Source organism: Vulpes vulpes, chromosome 5 (genome assembly GCF_048418805.1).
Source record: "Vulpes vulpes isolate BD-2025 chromosome 5, VulVul3, whole genome shotgun sequence".
NCBI lineage: Eukaryota > Metazoa > Chordata > Mammalia > Carnivora > Canidae > Vulpes > Vulpes vulpes.
In genome coordinates, this window is record NC_132784.1 from 3510764 (window position 1) to 3530978 (window position 20215).

A 20215-nucleotide genomic window follows, 5' to 3' on the forward strand; every position below is an offset into this window, starting at 1 on the left:
CTTTCTCATGCCTCCTCAATTGCTCCCTTGTGTGGATGGTGTTTTTTCAGTAGCTGGATTTGCTGGAGGACTGACTCCTTTCCCAGGAGTTGCTATTAACAGTCATCTCCTCAGTGGCTTCCATTCGGAGACCCAGAGGAACACCTTTCAGTTGAGTCTGAGTGTCTTCATCTCTGGGTGGGAGGACTCCACTCAGGTTGATACGGAAGTGAACACCTTATACCTGAGGAGGAGAAGGAAGAAGGGAGAGACGACAAACCCTCTGGCCTCTATTTCTAAGGTTGAGAGATAAAGAAATGTTGGCAGATGCCAAAGAGAGACTTAGTCATTTTCCCCATATGCTCAGCCCTGGCTCTGCCATGGTGAGCCAGGCTGGAGGGTACTCTCTCTCTCTCTCTTATTTATTTGTTTGTTCACTTATTTAACCCATTTACATTTATTGTGATTTCTCTTTGTTTTTTGGTAACAGTGCCATTGAGATCTAATTCACTACCATCGTAGTCACCCCAGTCAATCTTAGAACATGTTCATAACCTTAAAAAGAAACCCCATATTGTTTCTTTTAGCTATCACTCCCCAACTTTCCATCCCTCCAGCCATAAGCAACCACTAATTTACTTTCTGTCTTTATAGACTGGCCTATTCTGAACATTTCATATAAGTGGAATCAAAATATGTGGTCTTTTGTGTCTGGCTTCTTTCACTGAGAATCACATTTTCAAGGTTCAATTTTGTTGTGGTGTGTATAGCACCTCATCTTTTTTTTTAAGATTTTATTTATTTATTCATGAGACACACACACACACACACACACACAGAGAGAGAGAGAGAGAGAGAGAGAGAGAGAGAGAGAGAGAGAGGCAGAGATACAGATAGAGGGAGAAGCAGACTCTGTGCAGGGAGCCTGACATGGGACTCGATCCCAGGACCCCAGGATCAGGCCCTGGGCTGAAGGCAGCGCTAAACCCCTGAGCCACTTGGGCTGCCCCACACCTCACCTTTTTTAGGTATAAATAACATTCTACCATAGGGACATACTACATTTGCTTGTCCATTTATCAGCTGACAGACATGCAGATTGTTTCCACCTTTTTGCTAATAGTGAATAATGATGCTATGAACATTCAATATGTTTGTTTTTGTATAGATATATATTTTCATTTCTTTGGATATATTTCTAGGGGTGGGATTTCAGGATCAAATAGTAACTCTGTATTTAACCTTTTGAGGAACTGCCAGACTGTTTCTGAAGTGGCTGCACTGTGTACATTTCAACCAGTGGTGTAAGAGGTTGTGATTTCTCCACATCCTTGTCAGGGCTTGTTATTACCTATCCTTTTGACTATAACCATTCTAGTGGGGTGTAAAGTGCCATCTCATTATGATTATGACTTGCATTTCCCTGATGACTAATGATGTTGAGCTTATTTTCATCTGCTTATTATCCATTTGTATATCTTCTTTAGAGAAATGTCCATTCAAATAATTGCCCAATTTTTAATTGGTTCATTGTTTTATTGAGTCGGTAATAGTTTTTTTCAATATATATATTTTCCATACAAGTCCCTTATCAGATGTGTGCTTTGCAAATAGTTTCTCAATTCTGGGGATTATTTTTTACTTTCTTCATAGTATCCTTTGAAACAAAAGTTTTAAATTTTGATGAAGTCCAATTTTCTATTTTTTTCTTTTCTTGTTTGTGGTTTTGATATTGTATCTTAAGACATCATTACCAAATCCAAGGTTCATGAGGATTTACCCCAATCTTTTCTTCTAAGAATTTTATGGTTTTGGCTCTTATATTTAGGGCTTGAACCCTTTTGAGGTAATTTTTATATCTGGTATGAGAGAAGGGTATAAATTCATTCTTTGCCTGTAGATACCCAGGTGTCCCAGCACCATTAGTTGAAGAGACTGTTCTTTCCCTATTTAACTGTCTTGGCACTGGCACACTGTTGAAAATCAATTGACCACAGATATATGGGTTTGTTTTTTTTTAAAGATTTATTTATTTATTTATTTATTTATTTATTTATTTATTTATGATAGACAGAGAGAGAGAGAGAGAGAGAGAGAGGCAGAGACACAGGAGGAGGGAGAAGCAAGTCCATGCCGGGAGCCCGATGTGGGACTCGATCCCGGGACTCCAGGATTGCGCCCTGGGCCAAAGGCAGGGGCTAAACCGCTTTGCCACCCAGGGATCCCCTCCTCCAGTGGTTTAGATGATTATCCTCATGCCAGTACTATGCTGCCTTGATTACTGTTGCTTTTACAGCAAGTTTTGAAACAAAATAAATGGAATGCTTCAACTTTGCTCTTTTTCTTCGGGGTAGTTTTTGCTGTTCTTGGCCCATTGCATTTCCATATGAATTTCAAGCTTGTAAATTCTCTACAAAGAAGTCAACTGAAATTCTGATAGAGATTATATTGAATTTATGGGTGAATTTAGGGAGTATTCCCATCTTAATAATATTAAGTCTTCCAATCCATGAACATGGGATATCTTTCTATTTATTTAGGTGTTCTTTAATTTCTTTCAATGATCTCTTATGGCTTTTGAAATATAAGTTTTGCACTTAAAAAAAATTATTTCTAAGGATTTTATTATTTTTGATGCTATTATACTTTTCTTAATTTTTGTTTTGGATTATTCATTGCTATTGTGTGGAAATACAACTGACTTTTGTATATTGATCTTAGATCCTGCAGGCTTGCTGAACTTGTTTATTAGTTCTGATAGTCTTTTAGTGGATTCCTTAGAATTTTCTGTATGTCAAATCATGTCATCTATGATTAGAGGTAGCATTACTTCTCTCTTTCTAATCTGGATGCTTTTTCTTTCATTTTCTTGCTGGGGGCCACATGTTCATTACAGATTGCCTGCAGAGGGCTCTCTCTCTTCAGAACAGGGTGGTAGAGCCACCAAGGGCCTGGGACAGGGGTTGGCAGTCTTTTTAGCACAGGGAATCAAAGGCCCTGCAGTTCATGGAGACATCCATAATGACATTTCTCTTATTGCTCTACATAGCTAAGTATTGTTGAAAACATAGCTCTAAAGAATAAGAAAACTTGGGCAGCCCCAGTGGCTCAGGGGTTTAGCATGGCCTACAGCCTGGGGTGTGATCCTGGAGACCTGGGATCAAGTCCCACGTTGGGCTCCCTGCATGGAGCCTGCTTCTCCCTCTGCCTGTGTCACTGCCTCTCTCTTTCTCTGTGTCTCTATGAATAAATAGGTAAAATTTAAAAAAAAATAAGAAAACTTATGTGAATATGATTATTGATGTGAAAGTACATTTCTCTCAGGAGTATGTAATGTTACAACTCTGGTTGAGATCTGTGTAATGTAGAGCTTTCCTCTGCCCCAATTTTCTGCTACCCTAAAACAAATGTTTATGTCAAAGGTATATCATATCTGTGTATTTTTTCCTTTTTTGGTGTCTCCATGGTATTGCAGCAGAAGCACACACGGGAATATGGAAAAATCTTCAAGTCTCACTTTGGTCCTCAGTTTGTAGTATCTATTGCAGACCGAGACATGGTGGCTCAGGTGCTCCGGGCAGAGGGGGCCACACCCCAGAGAGCCAACATGGAGTCCTGGCAGGAGTACCGACACTTACGAGGCAGATCCACCGGGCTCATCTCAGCGTGAGTATGTGGCCTGGGCGAGCCATGGGTGGGAGTGGGGAGCCCAGGGAGACTCCTGCCTGGATGCTGAGCTCTAAAAATCAATCTTTAATGAATTGCAGAACTCTCAGTGGAATTGTGTCAAGACAGCCTCTTTGTGTGATCTTTTAAATACTGGGCAAATGAGAAGGGCCCTGTCCCTTCTCCTCTGGGAAGAGGTTTGATGGCAGGGACAAAGTCAGGTCACACTAGCCTGCAGGAACTGGGTAGGAACTGCAGGGGAGGAACTGTTCCCCAAGCAGTGCTCTGAGACTGCAGGTATCCTCTCAGTGACAACCAAGGGAGGGAGGCTCGCAGAGCCTATCTGTGGGCAGGCGAGGGGGTTGGAGGTGAGGCAGGCAGCTGCTTTAGGAGACCCTGAAGAGGGGCTAAGAGCCTTCCTGCATGGACTGCCATGTGATGATGTTCCTGTCTCCTAACAGGCTGTGATTATTATTTGTAAACAAGACTCATCAACACCTCTCTGCCCTCTGAGAGCTAATCATAGGGACTGGATGTTACCAGAATCCCTCAACTTCTGCTCTGAAAGAAATAATCAAATACCTTCTCCCCATTTACCCAGCCCTGGAGGGGAATGATGAAATGCCACAAAAACTCTATTCTCTGTGCCATCACCTGCGGCTTGGCATCAACTATCTGCCCAGGAGCTCTGTCCAGGGCTTAGGAGTTCATACACATAAAACCTTTTCTCTTTTGCTAATCACAACAGCTTCATGTCTCTTTATTATAATCTTCTGGCAAGGTTTTTCAAAGGAAATCATATTACTTTCATAAAGATGATTCCCAGTGGCAATTTTCCCCCTTAAAGTTTGTGTCAAGGGGAAGAGAATACAAGGTTGAAGTTATCCCTTCTCTCCGCACAGTATCTTAATTCCATTTGGATCAGCAGATCTTGTTGGCTTTTTATTGCTGGGGAGACTCTCAGAGGTTCACCGAGTTCTTTTCCGGAATATCAGTGGAAGTAAGATTATTAAGATTATCTGAAACTCGCTTTATTCTTCTAGGGAGGGTGAACAGTGGCTCAAGATGAGACGTGTATTGAGACAAAGAATTCTGAAACCAAGAGACGTGGCCATTTTTTCAGGAGAAATCAACCAAGTTATTGCTGATTTAATTAAAAGAATCTACATTCTCAAGAGCCAGGCAGAAGATGGAGAAACTGTGACCAATGTCAATGACCTTTTCTTCAAATATTCAATGGAAGGTGAGGTGAAGTCAGAAGATAGATGGAAGAAAGGACATTTGCCCAAAATAGTAGTTCTCATCCACTGGGCATATCCTGTGTCCCTGCGGGCATTGTGCTGAGCCCTGTGCATACCCACACATAGCTCTCATGGTGCTAACTGTGCCGGATGTACCACCGCCACTGGTTTATAAGTGGGGAAACTGGAAAACAGCCCCCATTTTTAGTGGCAGAAACTTAATTTCATATCCAGCCCCCCCCCCTTTTTTTAAGATTTTATTTATTCATGAGAGACACAGAGAGAGGCAGAGACATAGGCAGAGGGAGAAGCAGGCTCCCTGAGGGGAGCCCAATGTGGGACTTGATCCCAGGACCTGGGGATTGCAACCTGAGCTGAAGGCAGGCGCTCAACCACGGAGCCACCCAAGTGCTCCAAATCCAGGTCTTTTTAACTCAAGAATCATGCTCCTAATTACCACACATTTTGCTTTAGCACAGTTTGTTGAAAACAGAGTAGAAGTTTAGAGGGCCTCTACTCTAGTTATTGTAGCTTTTAAAATGTGGAATGGGCAGGACATTCCCATCCATGTCCTAAAATCGAAAATCAAACCCAAAGGTAGTCATTGAAAAGTCCCCTCCCTCTTCCTCTCCCCTGAGCTGGGGAGGTTACCAGTTTCTTCAAGAGATACTTTATGCACATACAAGGAGATACATGTGAATGTTCTTTTTACTTAAAAAACCAAAACAGAATAGTAGCGTACCAAACAGGTTGTTCTGTACTTTGCTTTTTTCCATCAAGGACTTTCTATCAGCATTCTCCTTTTTTAAAAGTGAGCTTACCTTACTTCAAATTTATTTATTTATTTATTTTTTAAATTTTTATTTATTTATGATAGTCACAGAGAGAGAGAGAGAGAGGCAGAGACACAGGCAGAGGGAGAAGCAGGCTCCATGCACCGGGAGCCTGACGTGGGATTCGATCTCGAATGGGACACAGTGGGAAATCCTGCTTTGTCCTGATTCATTGAGGCTGTTTCCTCTGTTCCTGTGGCTCTCTGGGCCTGGGGGTCCCCACTTGGTGGCCTAGCGGAGCCACCTTTCGATTCTCCAGCATTGGGCCAGTGGGCCGAAAGGTTGGGGGCTTTGCATCTTGGGTCTTGAACAAACCATCGAGAGGGAAGGGAGGGGAGTGTGATGCAGCCGAGCCCTGCCAGGCAGGAGTGACCTCCCCACTGGCCATCAGCACTGAATACTCAGAGCCTTGTAAGCTCAGGATGTGGTGAAGAAATCCTGCAGTGATAGAGCACAGCAGAGCCTGGCTCAAGGAAGTCACCTCGATTGCTTTTGAAACTTACTTTTATGGCTAGATATTGCACATCGACACTGCGAGTTGTAGAAGATGAGGGTTTATTACATATACATATATATTTAATTGAAGTTTGACTTGCCAACATATAGTCTAACAGCCCGTGCTCATCCCATCATGTGTCCTCCTCAGTGCCCATCACCCGGTTACCCCAACCCCCCACCCACCTCCCCTTCCACAGCCCTTTGTTTCCCAGAGTTCGGAGTCTCTCATGGTTTGTCTCCCTCTCTAATTTTTCCCACTCAGTTCCCTCCTTTCCCCTATGATCCCTTTCACAATTTCTTATATTCCCTGTATGAATGAAACCATATGATGATTGTCCTTCTCCAACTGACTTACTTAAACTCTCCTTCCCGTGCAGGGGTGGCCACCATCCTCTATGAAAGCCGCCTGGGCTGCCTGGAGAACAGTGTCCCGCAGCCCACCGTGGACTACATCGAGGCTCTGGGGCTCATGTTCAGCATGTTCAAGACCTCCATGTATGCGGGCGCCATCCCCAGGTGGCTCCGCCCTCTCATCCCCAAACCCTGGCTGGAGTTCTGCAGGTCCTGGGACGGACTCTTCAAATTCAGTAAGAGAAGACTCGAGGGGCACCTGTTGTCTCACTAGTTGATACAGTTGCGTGGCTCTCATGGTGTATTTGATGCTCATGCAGCCAGAAGGGTGATGCTGTGGAGGGTGGTCTCATGCAGTTGCATGTTATTTGGACCGGTTATTTATTTATTTTTTAAGATTTTATTTATTTGAGAGGAGGGAGAGCGAGTATGCATAAGAGCAAGGGGAGGGAGAAGCAGGCTTCTCACTGAGCAGGGAGTCCCGACGTGGGCTCCACCCCAGGACCCTGGGATCATGACCTGAGTGGAAGGCTTAACCCGCTGAGCCACCCAGATGCCCCCGGATCAGCTGTTTGGATCAGCTTCTCAGATGACAAGAAGCATGTGGGTTGCTACTGTAAACAACGTGATAGGTTTCTCATTTTCAAATTCTTTTTATTGTGACAAACAGGCTAGCGCTGATAAATGCAAGTAAATGTTGTGTAAGGAGATGATGTCTTTAGTCCAATAATTCTATCAGTGCTTGAAACGCAGACAGTGTTTGGGCCTGTGCACATTCACTCGAACATTCTCATTTGCAGCTTTTTGGAAAGAGACAAAGTCCTCTGTCTTTTACGTGGAGAAACAAACTGGGAAAGAATACTTTCTTCAAACCCAGCAAACAAGATTAGTTTTCCTACGTAGCTAAACATTTCACTAAAAAAGAATTTCCAAAAAGAAAAGATTTCCAAAATGTTTATTAGAACAATGTTTTTAGAACAACACTAACGTTGAAAGAAGCGTCCCATAGTGTCTTTTGAAGGCCAACTTTCAGTTGAGTATATTAGTTCTGATGGATCTAATATGCCACTATCTTTTTATGGTAACATGGCCTTTACACTCATTCCATTCTCCCTTCTGGAAACATAGTGGAAAAAAAAAAAAGAACAAAGAGATCTGTATTCTTGTTACTCCAAAGCTTTCTTGGCTCTTTGATGAGTAAAGCAAACATTTTCAAATACCTTCTGCATTATTTTCAGAGAGGAAGAGATGCTTAGCTTGTCTTTAACTTTTCATTCATTTATACAAACAAGCATATTCATGAGCTTCTCAGGTTGATGATGGTAAATCAATCTGGGTTTCATTTGCTTTGGAACCTGCCACAGATTCATCTGTTGGGAAGATTAGATTATTCTCAGCCAAAACTTCTTTCAAAAGAAATAACTCTTTTCAAACAGGCCAAATCCATGTTGACAATAAGCTGAAGGACATACAGTGCCACATGGACCGCGGGGAGAGGGTAAGAGGGGGGCTGCTCACATGCCTCTTCCTCAGTCAGGAGCTGACGCTGGAGGAGATCTATGCCAACATGACGGAGATGCTGCTGGCTGGTGTCGACACGGTAAGTGTCCTGGCCTTTCTCTCTTCTTCATAAGCAAAGCACAACTAAAGCCGGGGCCTTTGCTAGTAATCTCTCTCTTTTTTTTTAATAAATTATTTTTTTATTGGTGTTCAATTTACCAACATACAGAATAACACCCAGTGCTCATCCGGTTAAGTGTCCCCCTCAGTGCCCGTTACCCATTCACCCCCACCCCCCGCCCTCCTCCCCTTCCACCACCCCCAGTTCGTTTCCCAGAGTTAGGAGTCTTTATGTTCTGTCTCCCTTTCTGATATTTCCCAACATTTCTTCTCCCTTCCCTTATATTCCCTTACATTATTGTTTATATTCCCCAAATGAATGAGAACATACACTGTTTGTCCTTCTCCGATTGACTTACTTCACTCAGCATAATACCCTCCAGTTCCATCCACATCGAAGCAAATGGTGGGTATTTCTCGTTTCTCATGGCTGAGGAATATTCCATTGTATACATAGACCACAGCTTCTTTATCCATCATCTTTCGATGGACACCGAGGCTCCTTCCACAGTTTGGCTATTGTGGACATTGCTGCTAGAAACATCGGGGTGCAGGTGTCCCGGCGTTTCATTGCATCTGGATCTTTGGGGTAAATCCCCAACAGTGCAATTGCTGGGTCGTAGGGCAGGTCTATTTTTAACTCTTTGAGGAACCTCCACACAGTTTTCCAGAGTGGCTGCACCAGTTCACATTCCCACCAACAGTGCAGGAGGGTTCCCCTTTCTCCGCATCCTCCCCAACATTTGTGGTTTCCTGCCTTGTTAATTTTCCCCATTCTCACTGGTGTGAGGTGGGATCTCATTGTGGTTTTGATTTGTATTTCCCTGATGGCAAGTGATGCAGAGCATTTTCTCATGTGCTTGTTGGCCATGTCCATGTCTTCCTCTGTGAGATTTCTGTTCATGTCTTTTGCCCATTTCATGATTGGATTGTTTGTTTCTTTGGTGTTGAGTTTAATAAGTTCTTTATAGATCTTGGAAACTAGCCCTTTATCTGATACGTCATTTGCAAATATCTTCTCCCCTTCTGTAGGGTGTCTTTGAGTTTTGTTGACTGTATCCTTTGATGTCCAAAGCTTCTTATCTTGATGAAGTCCCAATAGTTCATTTTTGCTTTTGTTTCTTTGCCTTCGTGGATGTATCTTGCAAGAAGTTACTGTGGCCGAGTTCAAAAAGGGTGTGGCCTGTGTTCTCCTCTAGGATTTGGATGGAATCTTGTCTCACATTTAGATCTTTCATCCATTTTGAGTTTATCTCTGTGTCTGGTGCAAGAGAGTGGTCTAGTTTCATTCTTCTGCATGTGGATGTCCAATTTTCCCAGCACCATTTATTGAAGAGACTGTCTTTCTTCCAATGGATAGTCTTTCCTCCTTTATCGAATATTAGTTGACCATAAAGTTCAGGGTCCACTTCTGGGTTCTCTATTCTGTTCCATTGATCTATGTGTCTGTGTTTGTGCCAGTACCACACTGTCTTGATGACCACAGCTTTGTAGTACAACCTGAAATCTGGCATTGTGATGCCCCCAGATATGGTTTTCTTTTTTAAAATTCCCCTGGCTATTCGGAGTCTTTTCTGATTCCACACAAATCTTAAGATAATTTGTTCCAACTCTCTGAAGAAAGTCCATGGTATTTTGATAGGGATTGCATTAAACGTGTACATTGCCCTGGGTAACATTGACATTTTCACAATATTAATTCTGCCAATCCATGAGCATGGAGTATTTTTCCATCTCTTTGTATCTTCCTCAATTTCTTGCAGAAGTGTTCTGTAGTTTTTAGGGTATAGATCCTTTACCTCTTTGGTTAGGTTTATTCCTAGGTATCTTCTGCTTTTGGGTGCAATTGTAAATGGGATTGACTCCTTAATTTCTCTTTCTTCAGTCTCATTGTTAGTGTATAGAAATGCCATTGATTTCTGGGCATTGATTTTGTATCCTGCCACGCTGCCAAATTGCTGTATGAGTTCTAGCAATCTTGGGGTGGAGGCTTTTGGGTTTTCTATGTAGAGTATCATGTCATCGGCGAAGAGGGAGAGTTTGACTTCTTCTTTGCCAATTTGAATGCCTTTAGTGTCTTTTTGTTGTCTGATTGCTGAGGCGAGGACTTCCAGTACTATGTTGAATAGCAGTGGTGAGAGTGGACATCCCTGTCTTGTTCCTGATCTTAGGGGAAAGGCTCCCAGGGTTTCCCCTTTGAGAATGATATTTGCTGTGGGCTTTTCGTAGATGGCTTTTAAGATGTTGAGGAATGTTCCCTCTATCCCTACACTCTGAAGAGTTTTGATCAGGAATGGATGCTGTATTTTGTCAAATGCTTTCCCTGCATCTAATGAGAGGATCATATGGTTCTTGGTTTTTCTCTTGCTGATATGATGAATCACATTGATTGTTTTACGAGTGTTCTTTGCTAGTAATCTCATATGTGTTTGCACTAACTGAACATTTGCTTTTTCTACTGCTGAAAGTCTCCAGGAGAAAAATCTAACTTTTAAATGATATGCATGTATTTTATTGTATTATTTATTTATTTAGATTTTATTTATTTATTTGAGAGAGAGTGAGTTCATGAGAAAGCACGAGCGGGGGCAGAGCGAGAGGGAGAAGCAGACTCCCCATTGAGCAGGGACCCACCCCTCACCCCCACCTCCACTCCCCGACCTGGGGCTCTGTCTCAGGACCCTGAGATCATGACCTGAGCTAAAAGTAGACACTTCACCAACTGAGCCACCCAGGTGCCCAATATACATGTATTTGAAAGCATAAAACCATAATTCTGCAAAAAAGGTAACCCCCATTCAGTTATCACGCACACAAAGCAACAGTGTGTTTAAAGTTTAAAAATCATTCCCGATTTGCAAACGTTGGTCCATTGCTTCATAATCTCAGAAATGAAGAAGGCACAGATGTTAAAAACTTTATTAATCGTTTAAAATATTGCAGGTCATGGAGAACTTCCCAATTAATTTTATAAAGCCACCATAACTCTTAAACCAAAATCTGCTAAAGAGAGCATAAAGAAAGAAAAGCGTAACAAACAGTTTGACTTAGGAATATGTTTGTCTGTCAATCTTAAATAAGATCCCAATGAACGGATTTATTGTGGCAGGTGAATAATCTACTATGACCAAGGAAGGAGGAATATGAGAATGAAACAAAGCACTGCCAGTTGACTGGGTGGTAATTCCATCCCCTGTTGTTAACTGAGACATGAAGATGCAGAAAACTGTATACGCTGTGGTCCTGTTGGTAAAACAAATGGTGGCATGGCCCCTGCCCATCTGTGTGCATATCTGTGTCTGTATGTGACCTTATGAGTGTGGAGGAAGTATGGAGGGTACACACTGAATTGTCAACATGGGTCACCTGGATGGGAGGGTGCTGTGGGGCAAAGGGAGTCCAGTTTCCTCCCAAAACATATGTAATAGGATACCTTTATTCATGTATGAAAAATGATATACATGGGGTTATATACCCAGAGAAATTTTATTTTATTATTATTTTTAAAGATTTTATTTATTTATTCAGGAGAGACACACAGAGAGAGGCAGAGACATAGGCAGAGTGAGAAGAACCAGGCTCCCTGCAGGGAGCCCGATTCCAGGACCCCAGGATCACAACCTAAACCAAAGGCAGACGCCCAACCACTGAGCCACCCAGGCGTCCCGGTCCTGCACAGAAAAATTTTAAAATTTGCTAAAAAGAAGTAGTGAAGCAGAGGCAAGCAGGGCCAGGCTTTTCTTATCTGGTGGAAGAAAAGTTCATTGAGTGAAATAATTAAGATCTGCCTGGTGCTTTACTCTTTCCAAAGCCCTTCAAAACTAAACAACTAAGCTCCTCACCTCCAAGGTTTTCCTTTACACGAGTGCTTCCTGAACTGGACTGAGGCACAAACCTGTTTAAAGGAAGAACCACCCCCACCCAGGGTTGACATTATTTTTATTATAATGTCATGTAAACATGTAAAAGCAAAAAAAAAAAAAAGAAAGAAAAAAGAGTATAAACTCCATATTCTTATGGATCTTCTACAACAATAAAACAAAACCATCTGTCAAGCTAACCGATGAAATCAATATGATCAATGAAAATTCTTATCAGCCCGTTGAATGCAGTGGGTGATGTAGGTTTGCTTGAGCCAGGAAGGGATGAGTGAGTGGATGGCCTCACCTCTAAGCGGATTTGGGTGCATTTCCCCTCCTGCTCCCTGGTGGTATCTACGAGCATCATACAAGGTGGAGCTCAGAAAGGAAGGACCAAGCATTCCTACCAGAGGCGGGTGAAGGGTGCATCAGGCGGTGAAGTTCCTACAACTTCATATTCATTTTCTAACATATTAAAAACCTTTATTGCAGTATAATTTATGCGAAAGAAACTGCATCCTTTTAAACCGTACAATTTGATAACAAATTGTTGGCAGAGACAGGATAAGCACAAATGCAAGCATTTATGAAACCACTGCCACGGTCAAGACCCTAAACATTTCTACCATCCCTGAAATTTACTTACCCTCATTTCAGTCTATCTCTCCTGACACCCCTGCCCCTGGCAACCACTGATCTGCTTTCTGATGCTGAGCATCAGTTCTCACTTTTCTAGAAATGTATAGAAATGGAATCATGCAGTGTGTATTTTGCATCTAGCTCCATTCACTTAGCAAATGATTTCAGGATTCACTGATATAGTTGCATACAGGCATCCCTCACTTTATTGTACCTCGAAGATTGTATGTATGTGTGTGTGTGTGTTTTGTTTTGTTTTGTTCTTTACAGATTAAAGGTTTGTGGCCACCCTGCATTAAGCAAGTCTGTCGGCTCCGTGTCACATTTTGCTATTTCTCAGGATATTTCAAACATTTTAATTATTATATTCATTATAACAAATATATAATACATATTATATTTGTAATAATATATAATATACAAACATATATTATATTATATTTGTTATAATAATATATAATAGAATCCCTGGTCTGCTCAGTGGGTGATTAAGGCTTGCTGGAAGCTCAGGTGACTGGTTAGCATTTTTTAGCAATGAAGTATTTTAAAATTAAGGTGGGTACATTGTTGTTTTAGACATAATGCTATTGCATACTTAATAGATTGTGGTGTAGTGTAAATATTACTTTTATGTGTACTAGGAAACCTAAGATTCATTTGAGACTCACTTTATTGTGATCCTCGTTTTATTGTGGTGGTCTGGAACCCAACCCACAGTATCTACGAGGTACAAATATAGTATTCCATTCTATGTATATAGTGCATTTGGTTTTTCCACAGAAATATGATTTTAATAGAAATTTATAAATTATTTCCTTATCATTTATAAGGAAGGACTTGTGCATTATGTATATATTACAGGAGAGCTTGCCCTCTAAAAACATATAATATCTATTATAGGGAAATGATATCAGTATGGCCTACTGACTTTAGATTTTGTTTTTAGGTAAAAGAGAAGACATTTATACTGTGGAATATCCTTGTTTATAAGAGAGTGAAATATAGTCACATAGGTAATAGTGAGCATGTAGTGAAAGTTTTAGACCCTAGGAGCATAAAATAGAATTATTCTCAATAGCCAGAAATGTAATTCTTCAGTCTGAGACGTGATATAAAAAATGATACTGTTTTGCATAAATTATCTATTAAATCCTTCAGGCTGCTTTACTTGAGAAGTGCATGGAAACAGTGGCTGACAAATAGTGACCTCCCCCTCCCAGATGTGATGACCAAGCGGGCCCCACCCAGCCATCGTGGGCTCTTGAAGTTCCATACTGAATGGTTTTGGACTGATAGGCAGTCTGGCCCTTTCTAGCAAAAAATAGATGACTGTTGCAGAAAAGGTCACAGAAAGTTCCGGACACAACTTGCAGGCTTGACCAGCATCTTTAGGTCCTCTCAGACTCCATTGAAGAGGATTGCTCTTAAATGATCCAAAAAAGTTCTAAAATAATCTCTCCTGTGGTCCTTTATTGAAGGACATTGAATCACATAGTTGATGTTGCTTTCAAAAATATTTGTTTTTTTTTTCTGGCACAAATTAGGGAAAATCACCTTTTGTTTGGGCGAGACCTTACGTGCTCAGATAGAGTTGTATGAATGTGACTCTGCCCAGTGCTAATGCTTACGTGACTTCATGTCTACGTCGCCTGCTACTTAAATCCTCGGCATTACTCATCTTGTGTGTGTCTGCTGGTTTCTTTATTAGACGTCGTTCACGTTATCCTGGGCAGTGTATCTCCTCGCCAGGCACCCACAGGTGCAGCAGACCCTGTACCAGGAGATCGTTAAGAATCTGGGGGAGAGGCACATCCCAACGGCAGCTGACGTCCCCAAAGTCCCACTGGTCAGAGCTCTGCTGAAGGAAACCTTGAGGTAAAAAGCACCAAAATTCACGTCCAAAACTGTCTTTTAAGTCTGATTCCTTATCATGATGATTTCTGCTTTTGACTTAAAAACCAGGTCCAAAGCAAATGCCCCAACAACCTTCAGTGGCCGCAGCGTTTGGAGGGGGGCGTCTGTAACTGCCTTTGCTTCCTCTCTGCCCTCGTCAGAAGCGCAGAAAGGCTGCTCTGGTTTACGGTCTGAAATGTTAATTGTTCTTCATAAAGCTCTTTGGAGCGGTCACCAGGCGTCGTACCTGCTTTACTCACTTGGTTCACCAAGTCCCCCAGCATGTTCCTGGATCAGTCCTCCCTGGTTTCTGTTCCTCCAAAAGTAAAGCAGAACAAAACTGATCAGGAAGATACTTTGAGCTGTTGGGCTCATTGCCACATCTGCTTACCGGGGTTCTTACGTGGACGTGCTAGTTGGGTTGGAGACTCCCATAGACTCCGTCACTTCTCGGCGGGGTTTTTACCAACACCCCGAAAAGCCCGGACGTGGGGAAGTGGTTGGCTTTGGGTGGATTTAGGTGGGAGGTGGGATCAGGTGCCCAGGGAAATTTCTTCCCCCTTTGAGGTTCGAGGATTCTGAGCACAGTGTTCCCCTGTGGGGGAACTGCCCTGAGGAAGAGCAGGGCTGGGTACGGGGTACACACTGCGACGACTCTCTTAAACTTGGCTTGATTGTGGCGTTTCGAATTACGGTGCATCCTCCATCTACAACACGCTCAACCGGGCCAGGGTGGGGGGGGTAGCTGTGTGTTTACTGGTAGTTGTCACTAGTTTTCTTCCAGTTTTCTTCAGATTGCCTCTCGGAGCCGGTCCACAGCTGGAGTGCAGCGTTTCCCACAGTGTTTCCCGTGGGCCCCGCGCCCATGTAAATTTCCCAAACTCGGGGTGATCCCTCCTGGGGAGCAGCGGCACGTTCAGGCCTCTGGTTCGGATTTCCTAACACTTTCGGCCCGGGAACCCGCCTTCCCCGTTCCTCAGAATGCGCGTGGGCCACAGCTAAGGAGCCATGAAGTCCTTACGAGATTTCTTAGTTGAAAGTGGACCGTGTGTTACGTTTTCGAAAACTGAAAGGAGCAAAACATCCAGACTTTTGAAAGTTGAGTACAGTACATTAAAGGTGACCAGCCCGGGCAGCCCGGGGGGCCCAGCGGTTCAGCGCCGCCTTCGGCCCAGGGCGTGATCCTGGAGACCCGGGATCGAGCCCCACGTCGGGCTCCCTGCATGGAGCCTGCTTCTCCCTCTGCCTGGGTCTCTGCCTCTCTCTCATGAATGAATAAATAAATAAAATCCTTAAAAAAAAATAAGTAAAAGTGACCACCCCATTCCCACTTTCATTGATTCTCTTCCAGGCTGTTTCCAGTGCTGCCGGGAAACGGCAGGGTCACCCAGGAAGACCTGGTCGTTGGGGGGTACCTGATTCCCAAAGGCGTGAGTTGAGCTGCCGGGGTGTGGGGGTGGCCCCGCCGTGTGCATTGCTGTGTGCAGGGAGTCCTTGCGTGCAAGCACATGGCAGGAGTTTCCTTTCCTTCTGCATGTGTTTTATGATGAAGATGGGGCTCTGAAAGCAAGGAAGGGCTTGTTGCCCTGCGAAAAGCAAAGCCAGATGTTTCTGTCGCTCGCAGGCCTCTCTCCTGTCTCCCCCAGAGGCCCGCGGACCCAGCAGCTGTGCGGGGGCGGCGGGGGGGAGGACAGCCTCGAATCCCCTGGGTGGCCGCCCGGGCACAGGGCTGTGCATCCACAGCAGGAGGGCTGCCGCTCCGGGGTCTGTACGGCTCCTCCCGGCCAGAAGTACTCCTGCAGGGACTGTCCAACCAGGGGGTGGAGTGGGAGGGGGTTCTGGCCTCTGCTTTGCTTTTGCCTGATCCTATTCTTTATTTCTTTTCTGTGGCAAATGGTGTCCTCAGACCCAGCTGGCCCTCTGCCACTACGCCACGTCCTACGAGGATGAGAACTTCCCTCGGGCCAAGGAGTTCTGGCCAGAGCGCTGGCTGCGAAAGGGAAGCCTGGACCGAGTTGACAACTTTGGGTCCATCCCCTTTGGGTACGGGGTTCGGAGCTGCATTGGGCGGAGAATTGCGGAGCTGGAGATCCATCTCGTCATCATCCAGGTAGGCATGTGGGGGCCGGAGGTCGGCCTTCTGCCTCGGCCTTTTTATTGAGCTCTACCAGACGAAGACGTGGGTGGGAAGGAGAAGCGATTTTGAAAGCTCAAAAGCAAGAGCTTCATGTTAAATCTCTTTTATATTTTAAGATTTTTTAAAATTTAATTTATTCATGAGAGACACAGAGAGGCAGAGACACAGGCACAGGGAGAAGTAGGCTCCCCGCAGGGAGATGTGGGACTTGATCCCAGGACTCCAGGATCACGACCTGACCAGAAGGCAGCTGCTCAACGGCTGAGCCACCCACAAGTCTCTCCCTTTTATATTTTAAAGTGCCACCCCCGTCGGTCCCCTAACTACTCACCAAAACTCTTTTCTCCTTGGACCCCTGGGGCAGCAGTTGGGGCCCTTGGAGGCCTGAAGGACTGGGAGGTGTGCATGTTGCGGTTGTCTACAGGGGCCTGAGGACTCAGCTCTTCATCACACAAGGAGCTCTCGACACAAGCGAATGGGAAAGTGTCAAACTAGTGGTCCTCCAGTGTTGTGGAGCAGCAAAGGCATTAGGAAACTCCTTAAAATACAGGTTCCTGGGTCCGCTGCAGAGATAGTAATTTGGTGGGCCTGGGGTCAGGCTATTGGGGGGTGATTCTGACTCCGTGACTGCTGGGCTACACTCTGAGAGACGTGTGAACCAGCCACTTACACCGCACAGTGGTTCTCAAACTTGTTTAGCTTGTGAAATATCAGGAAGGCTTGGTTTTTGTTGGGAAATACCTTACATTTAATCTCTTGCTATTGAAATAGATGCTTTTGTACCTATGCTGTATTTTTGTTCATGCTGTAGCATGAGCTAAATTGTGTTTGAAGGAAATTTTATAAAAGAAAAGCCTTTAGTAGAGAAAATTCTACTTACTAAGTTTCCCTGCAAATTTAGGAAGACTTGCAAATTTAGGAAGACTACTATTAATATATCTTAGCCATGGAAGACCTTGGCCCCAACTTTGGGAGCTAGTGCCATTGACATCGCATTGGAAGAATGTAGAGATTACCTGATGACCCAGGCTCCCCATTTCATTGAGGAGGCAACTGACACTCAGAGAATTGAGCCGCTTGCCAAAGTCACAGAGTGGCAAATGTGTGGCACCATCCAGGTGTCTTGACTCCTTCCTGTGTCTCCCCCACATGTCATGGGGGTTCCTTCCTGTGGCCTTCCAGAGCCCAGAGCAGAACACAGAGGGGCTGGGACCTTGATAATGGATGGCCCAAGAGTGCATGAGGCACTACAGAAGCCTGGCCTGCCTGGGAGGGGTGGAGAGGGATTTTGGATGGCCAGCACTTGGAGACAGCTCTGAGAGCTGGAGAAGTTGAGGGGCTACTGCCCAGCTGGGGAGCACAGAGCAGGAGGCATGGGAGGAGAACACCTCTGGAGCTGGGTGGTTGGGGTGGGAGGGACAGCCCAGTGACAGGGATGTCACATGGTCACCCCCCCATGCCCTGTCTGTCATGGTGCGGAAGCTGCTGGCAAGGCTCCGTGATGTTGCCCCCAGTGCAGCCATCCCTGGGAGTGGTGGACCCTGCGGACACTGGCCTGTCCCAGTCGTGTCTAAGGTGAGCGGCAGCTCAGTGCGGCATGGATGTGAGTTCCAGGGCAAGTAGACTCAAATCCCAGTTCTGCTGTTTTCTAGTCCTGACACTCTGGGCAGGTTTTTCAGCCAAGCTCAGCCTATTTCTTTATTCACAAAATGGGCACAATACCTACTTCTGGGTGTGTGAGGACTAAAAATTGTGTGTACACACAGTCTGTGCCAAAGAAGTGGAAGCTGCCATTGCCCATACACCTGCCCTGAGTGCTGCTCTTGGGTTTTCAGGAAGGTCCCACGCTCCATAAAATGCTGCCATATATTCTGCAGTTGCATCTTGGACAGACAGAGGCCACTTCCTACTGGGAGTCGATCTGTGGGCCGTGGGGCTTGCTGCTTCTCCAGCTCTGGCTGCCTGAAGAACGAGGGGGGGGTGCACCACAAGAGCACAAGGTGCCAGCCGAGGGCACAGAGGCCAGCCCTGCCCGGTGCTCCCACTGGAAGATGGTCAGAAACAGGGTGTTCAGTGGCAGCGATGGGGTTTTGTTTGTTTGGTGCTATTAACATACAGGTGTACCTGCTGCTGTTTTTCCTTAGAGTCCTCATTTCCACTTGTGCAAATATAGAAGGGGGCCATCATTATTTGTAATTATCAAGAAAAAAAAAGAGAAGAAGCACAAATAAGCTGTGCTAAGAATGAGAAAGGAGACATAGCTAAACATGCAGTCATTGATTTTTTTTTTTAAATCAAGAAAATACCACAAACGGCTTTTTTTTTGCTAATAGCTTTGAAGACTTAGATAAAATGTACAATGTACTAGAAAATGTGAATTGCCCAATTGACTCAAAGGAAAATAGACCTCAGATACTGAATACATGGAATCAGTGGTCAGAAGATTTCCCCTACCCCCAAACGTTCCAGACCTGGACAGCTTCATTACAAGTTTTATCAAACCTTCAAGGAATGGGTAATCGTCTTATACAAACAGAAGCTAGCAAAAGAAGTCTCATTTTTATGAGACTTGCATAGCCCTGATATTCAAAACCTGGAGACAATAATATGAGAAAGGAAAACTACTGGCCAATCTGATGTATTAACAAAGATGGAAAATATCCTAAGTGACAAGTTGGCAAACCAAATCCAGCAGCATATGAAACCAAAGTGCATCCTGAGCAAGTGAGGTTCATGCAGGATGCAGGGATGGCCCACCTCACGGACATCTGTTGATATCATTTGCCACAGTAGCTAACTGAAGGAGGAAAATTATATGACCCCCCCTGAAAAGAATTGACAGCATTCCACACACATTCATGAAGAAAATCTCTCAGCACACTAGTAACCGAGGGGCTCTCCATAATCCTATAAGTGGCCATTTCCCCCACAGGGCAGGGAACATAACTGTAGCTTTGGGAAGGGAAAGGACTTTAATTAATGGTGCACTGTCAAACTGGTTCCTTAAAATTGGGAACAAGGTATGTGTATCACACGGAGAACTTTTAGGAGATACACTCAGCTCCCTGGGAATTGCGACTTGGGGCGCAAGAGGGGCTTTGTTTTTTTAAGATTTTATTTATTTATTCACGAGAGACACAGAGAGAGGCAGAGACACAGGCAGGGGGAGAAGCAGGCTCCCTCCATCCTGGATCCCGAGATCACGCCCTGGGCCAAAGGCAGACGCTCAACCACTGAGCCACCCAGATGTCCCAAGGGGCTTCGTTTTTTGCTTGTGTGTTTCCTGCATGGTTTGGACTTTTTTTAAGTGAGCACAGTGTTGCCAGCTCAGAAAGGGAAAAAGATCCTGGGGCACATTGGCTTTGAAGTGAATTCTCCTGCCTCAGGGGATATGCAAGCAGTTCTCTGAAGTCAGAACCAAAGGTCAGAGGTTAGATGTTTTGCTAAAGCCCTCTGGATACTACAACACGATGGACTGCCTAATACAGGTTGTTCGGC

At 44.4% G+C, this 20215-nt stretch overlaps 1 protein-coding gene across 5 annotated transcripts in view; it reads left to right on the forward strand.

Annotated features, from left to right (window-relative positions):
* Window positions 1-20215, forward strand: part of CYP27C1 (cytochrome P450 family 27 subfamily C member 1) — a 30753-nt gene that overhangs the window by 2646 nt on the left and 7892 nt on the right. For 2 of the 5 annotated variants that reach the window (XM_072757491.1, XM_072757492.1), the window contains exons 2-8: window positions 3528-3645; window positions 4689-4888; window positions 6595-6804; window positions 8005-8168; window positions 14396-14562; window positions 15932-16010; window positions 16487-16690. In XM_072757491.1, coding sequence (XP_072613592.1) covers window positions 3528-3645; window positions 4689-4888; window positions 6595-6804; window positions 8005-8168; window positions 14396-14562; window positions 15932-16010; window positions 16487-16690 — 1142 coding nt within the window. Of the gene's footprint in view, window positions 1-3454; window positions 3650-4688; window positions 4889-6594; window positions 6805-8004; window positions 8169-14395; window positions 14563-15364; window positions 16011-16486; window positions 16691-20215 lie in introns of those variants that run through there. The other 3 variants (XR_012001482.1, XM_072757493.1, XM_072757494.1) reach the window with 3 other exon arrangements.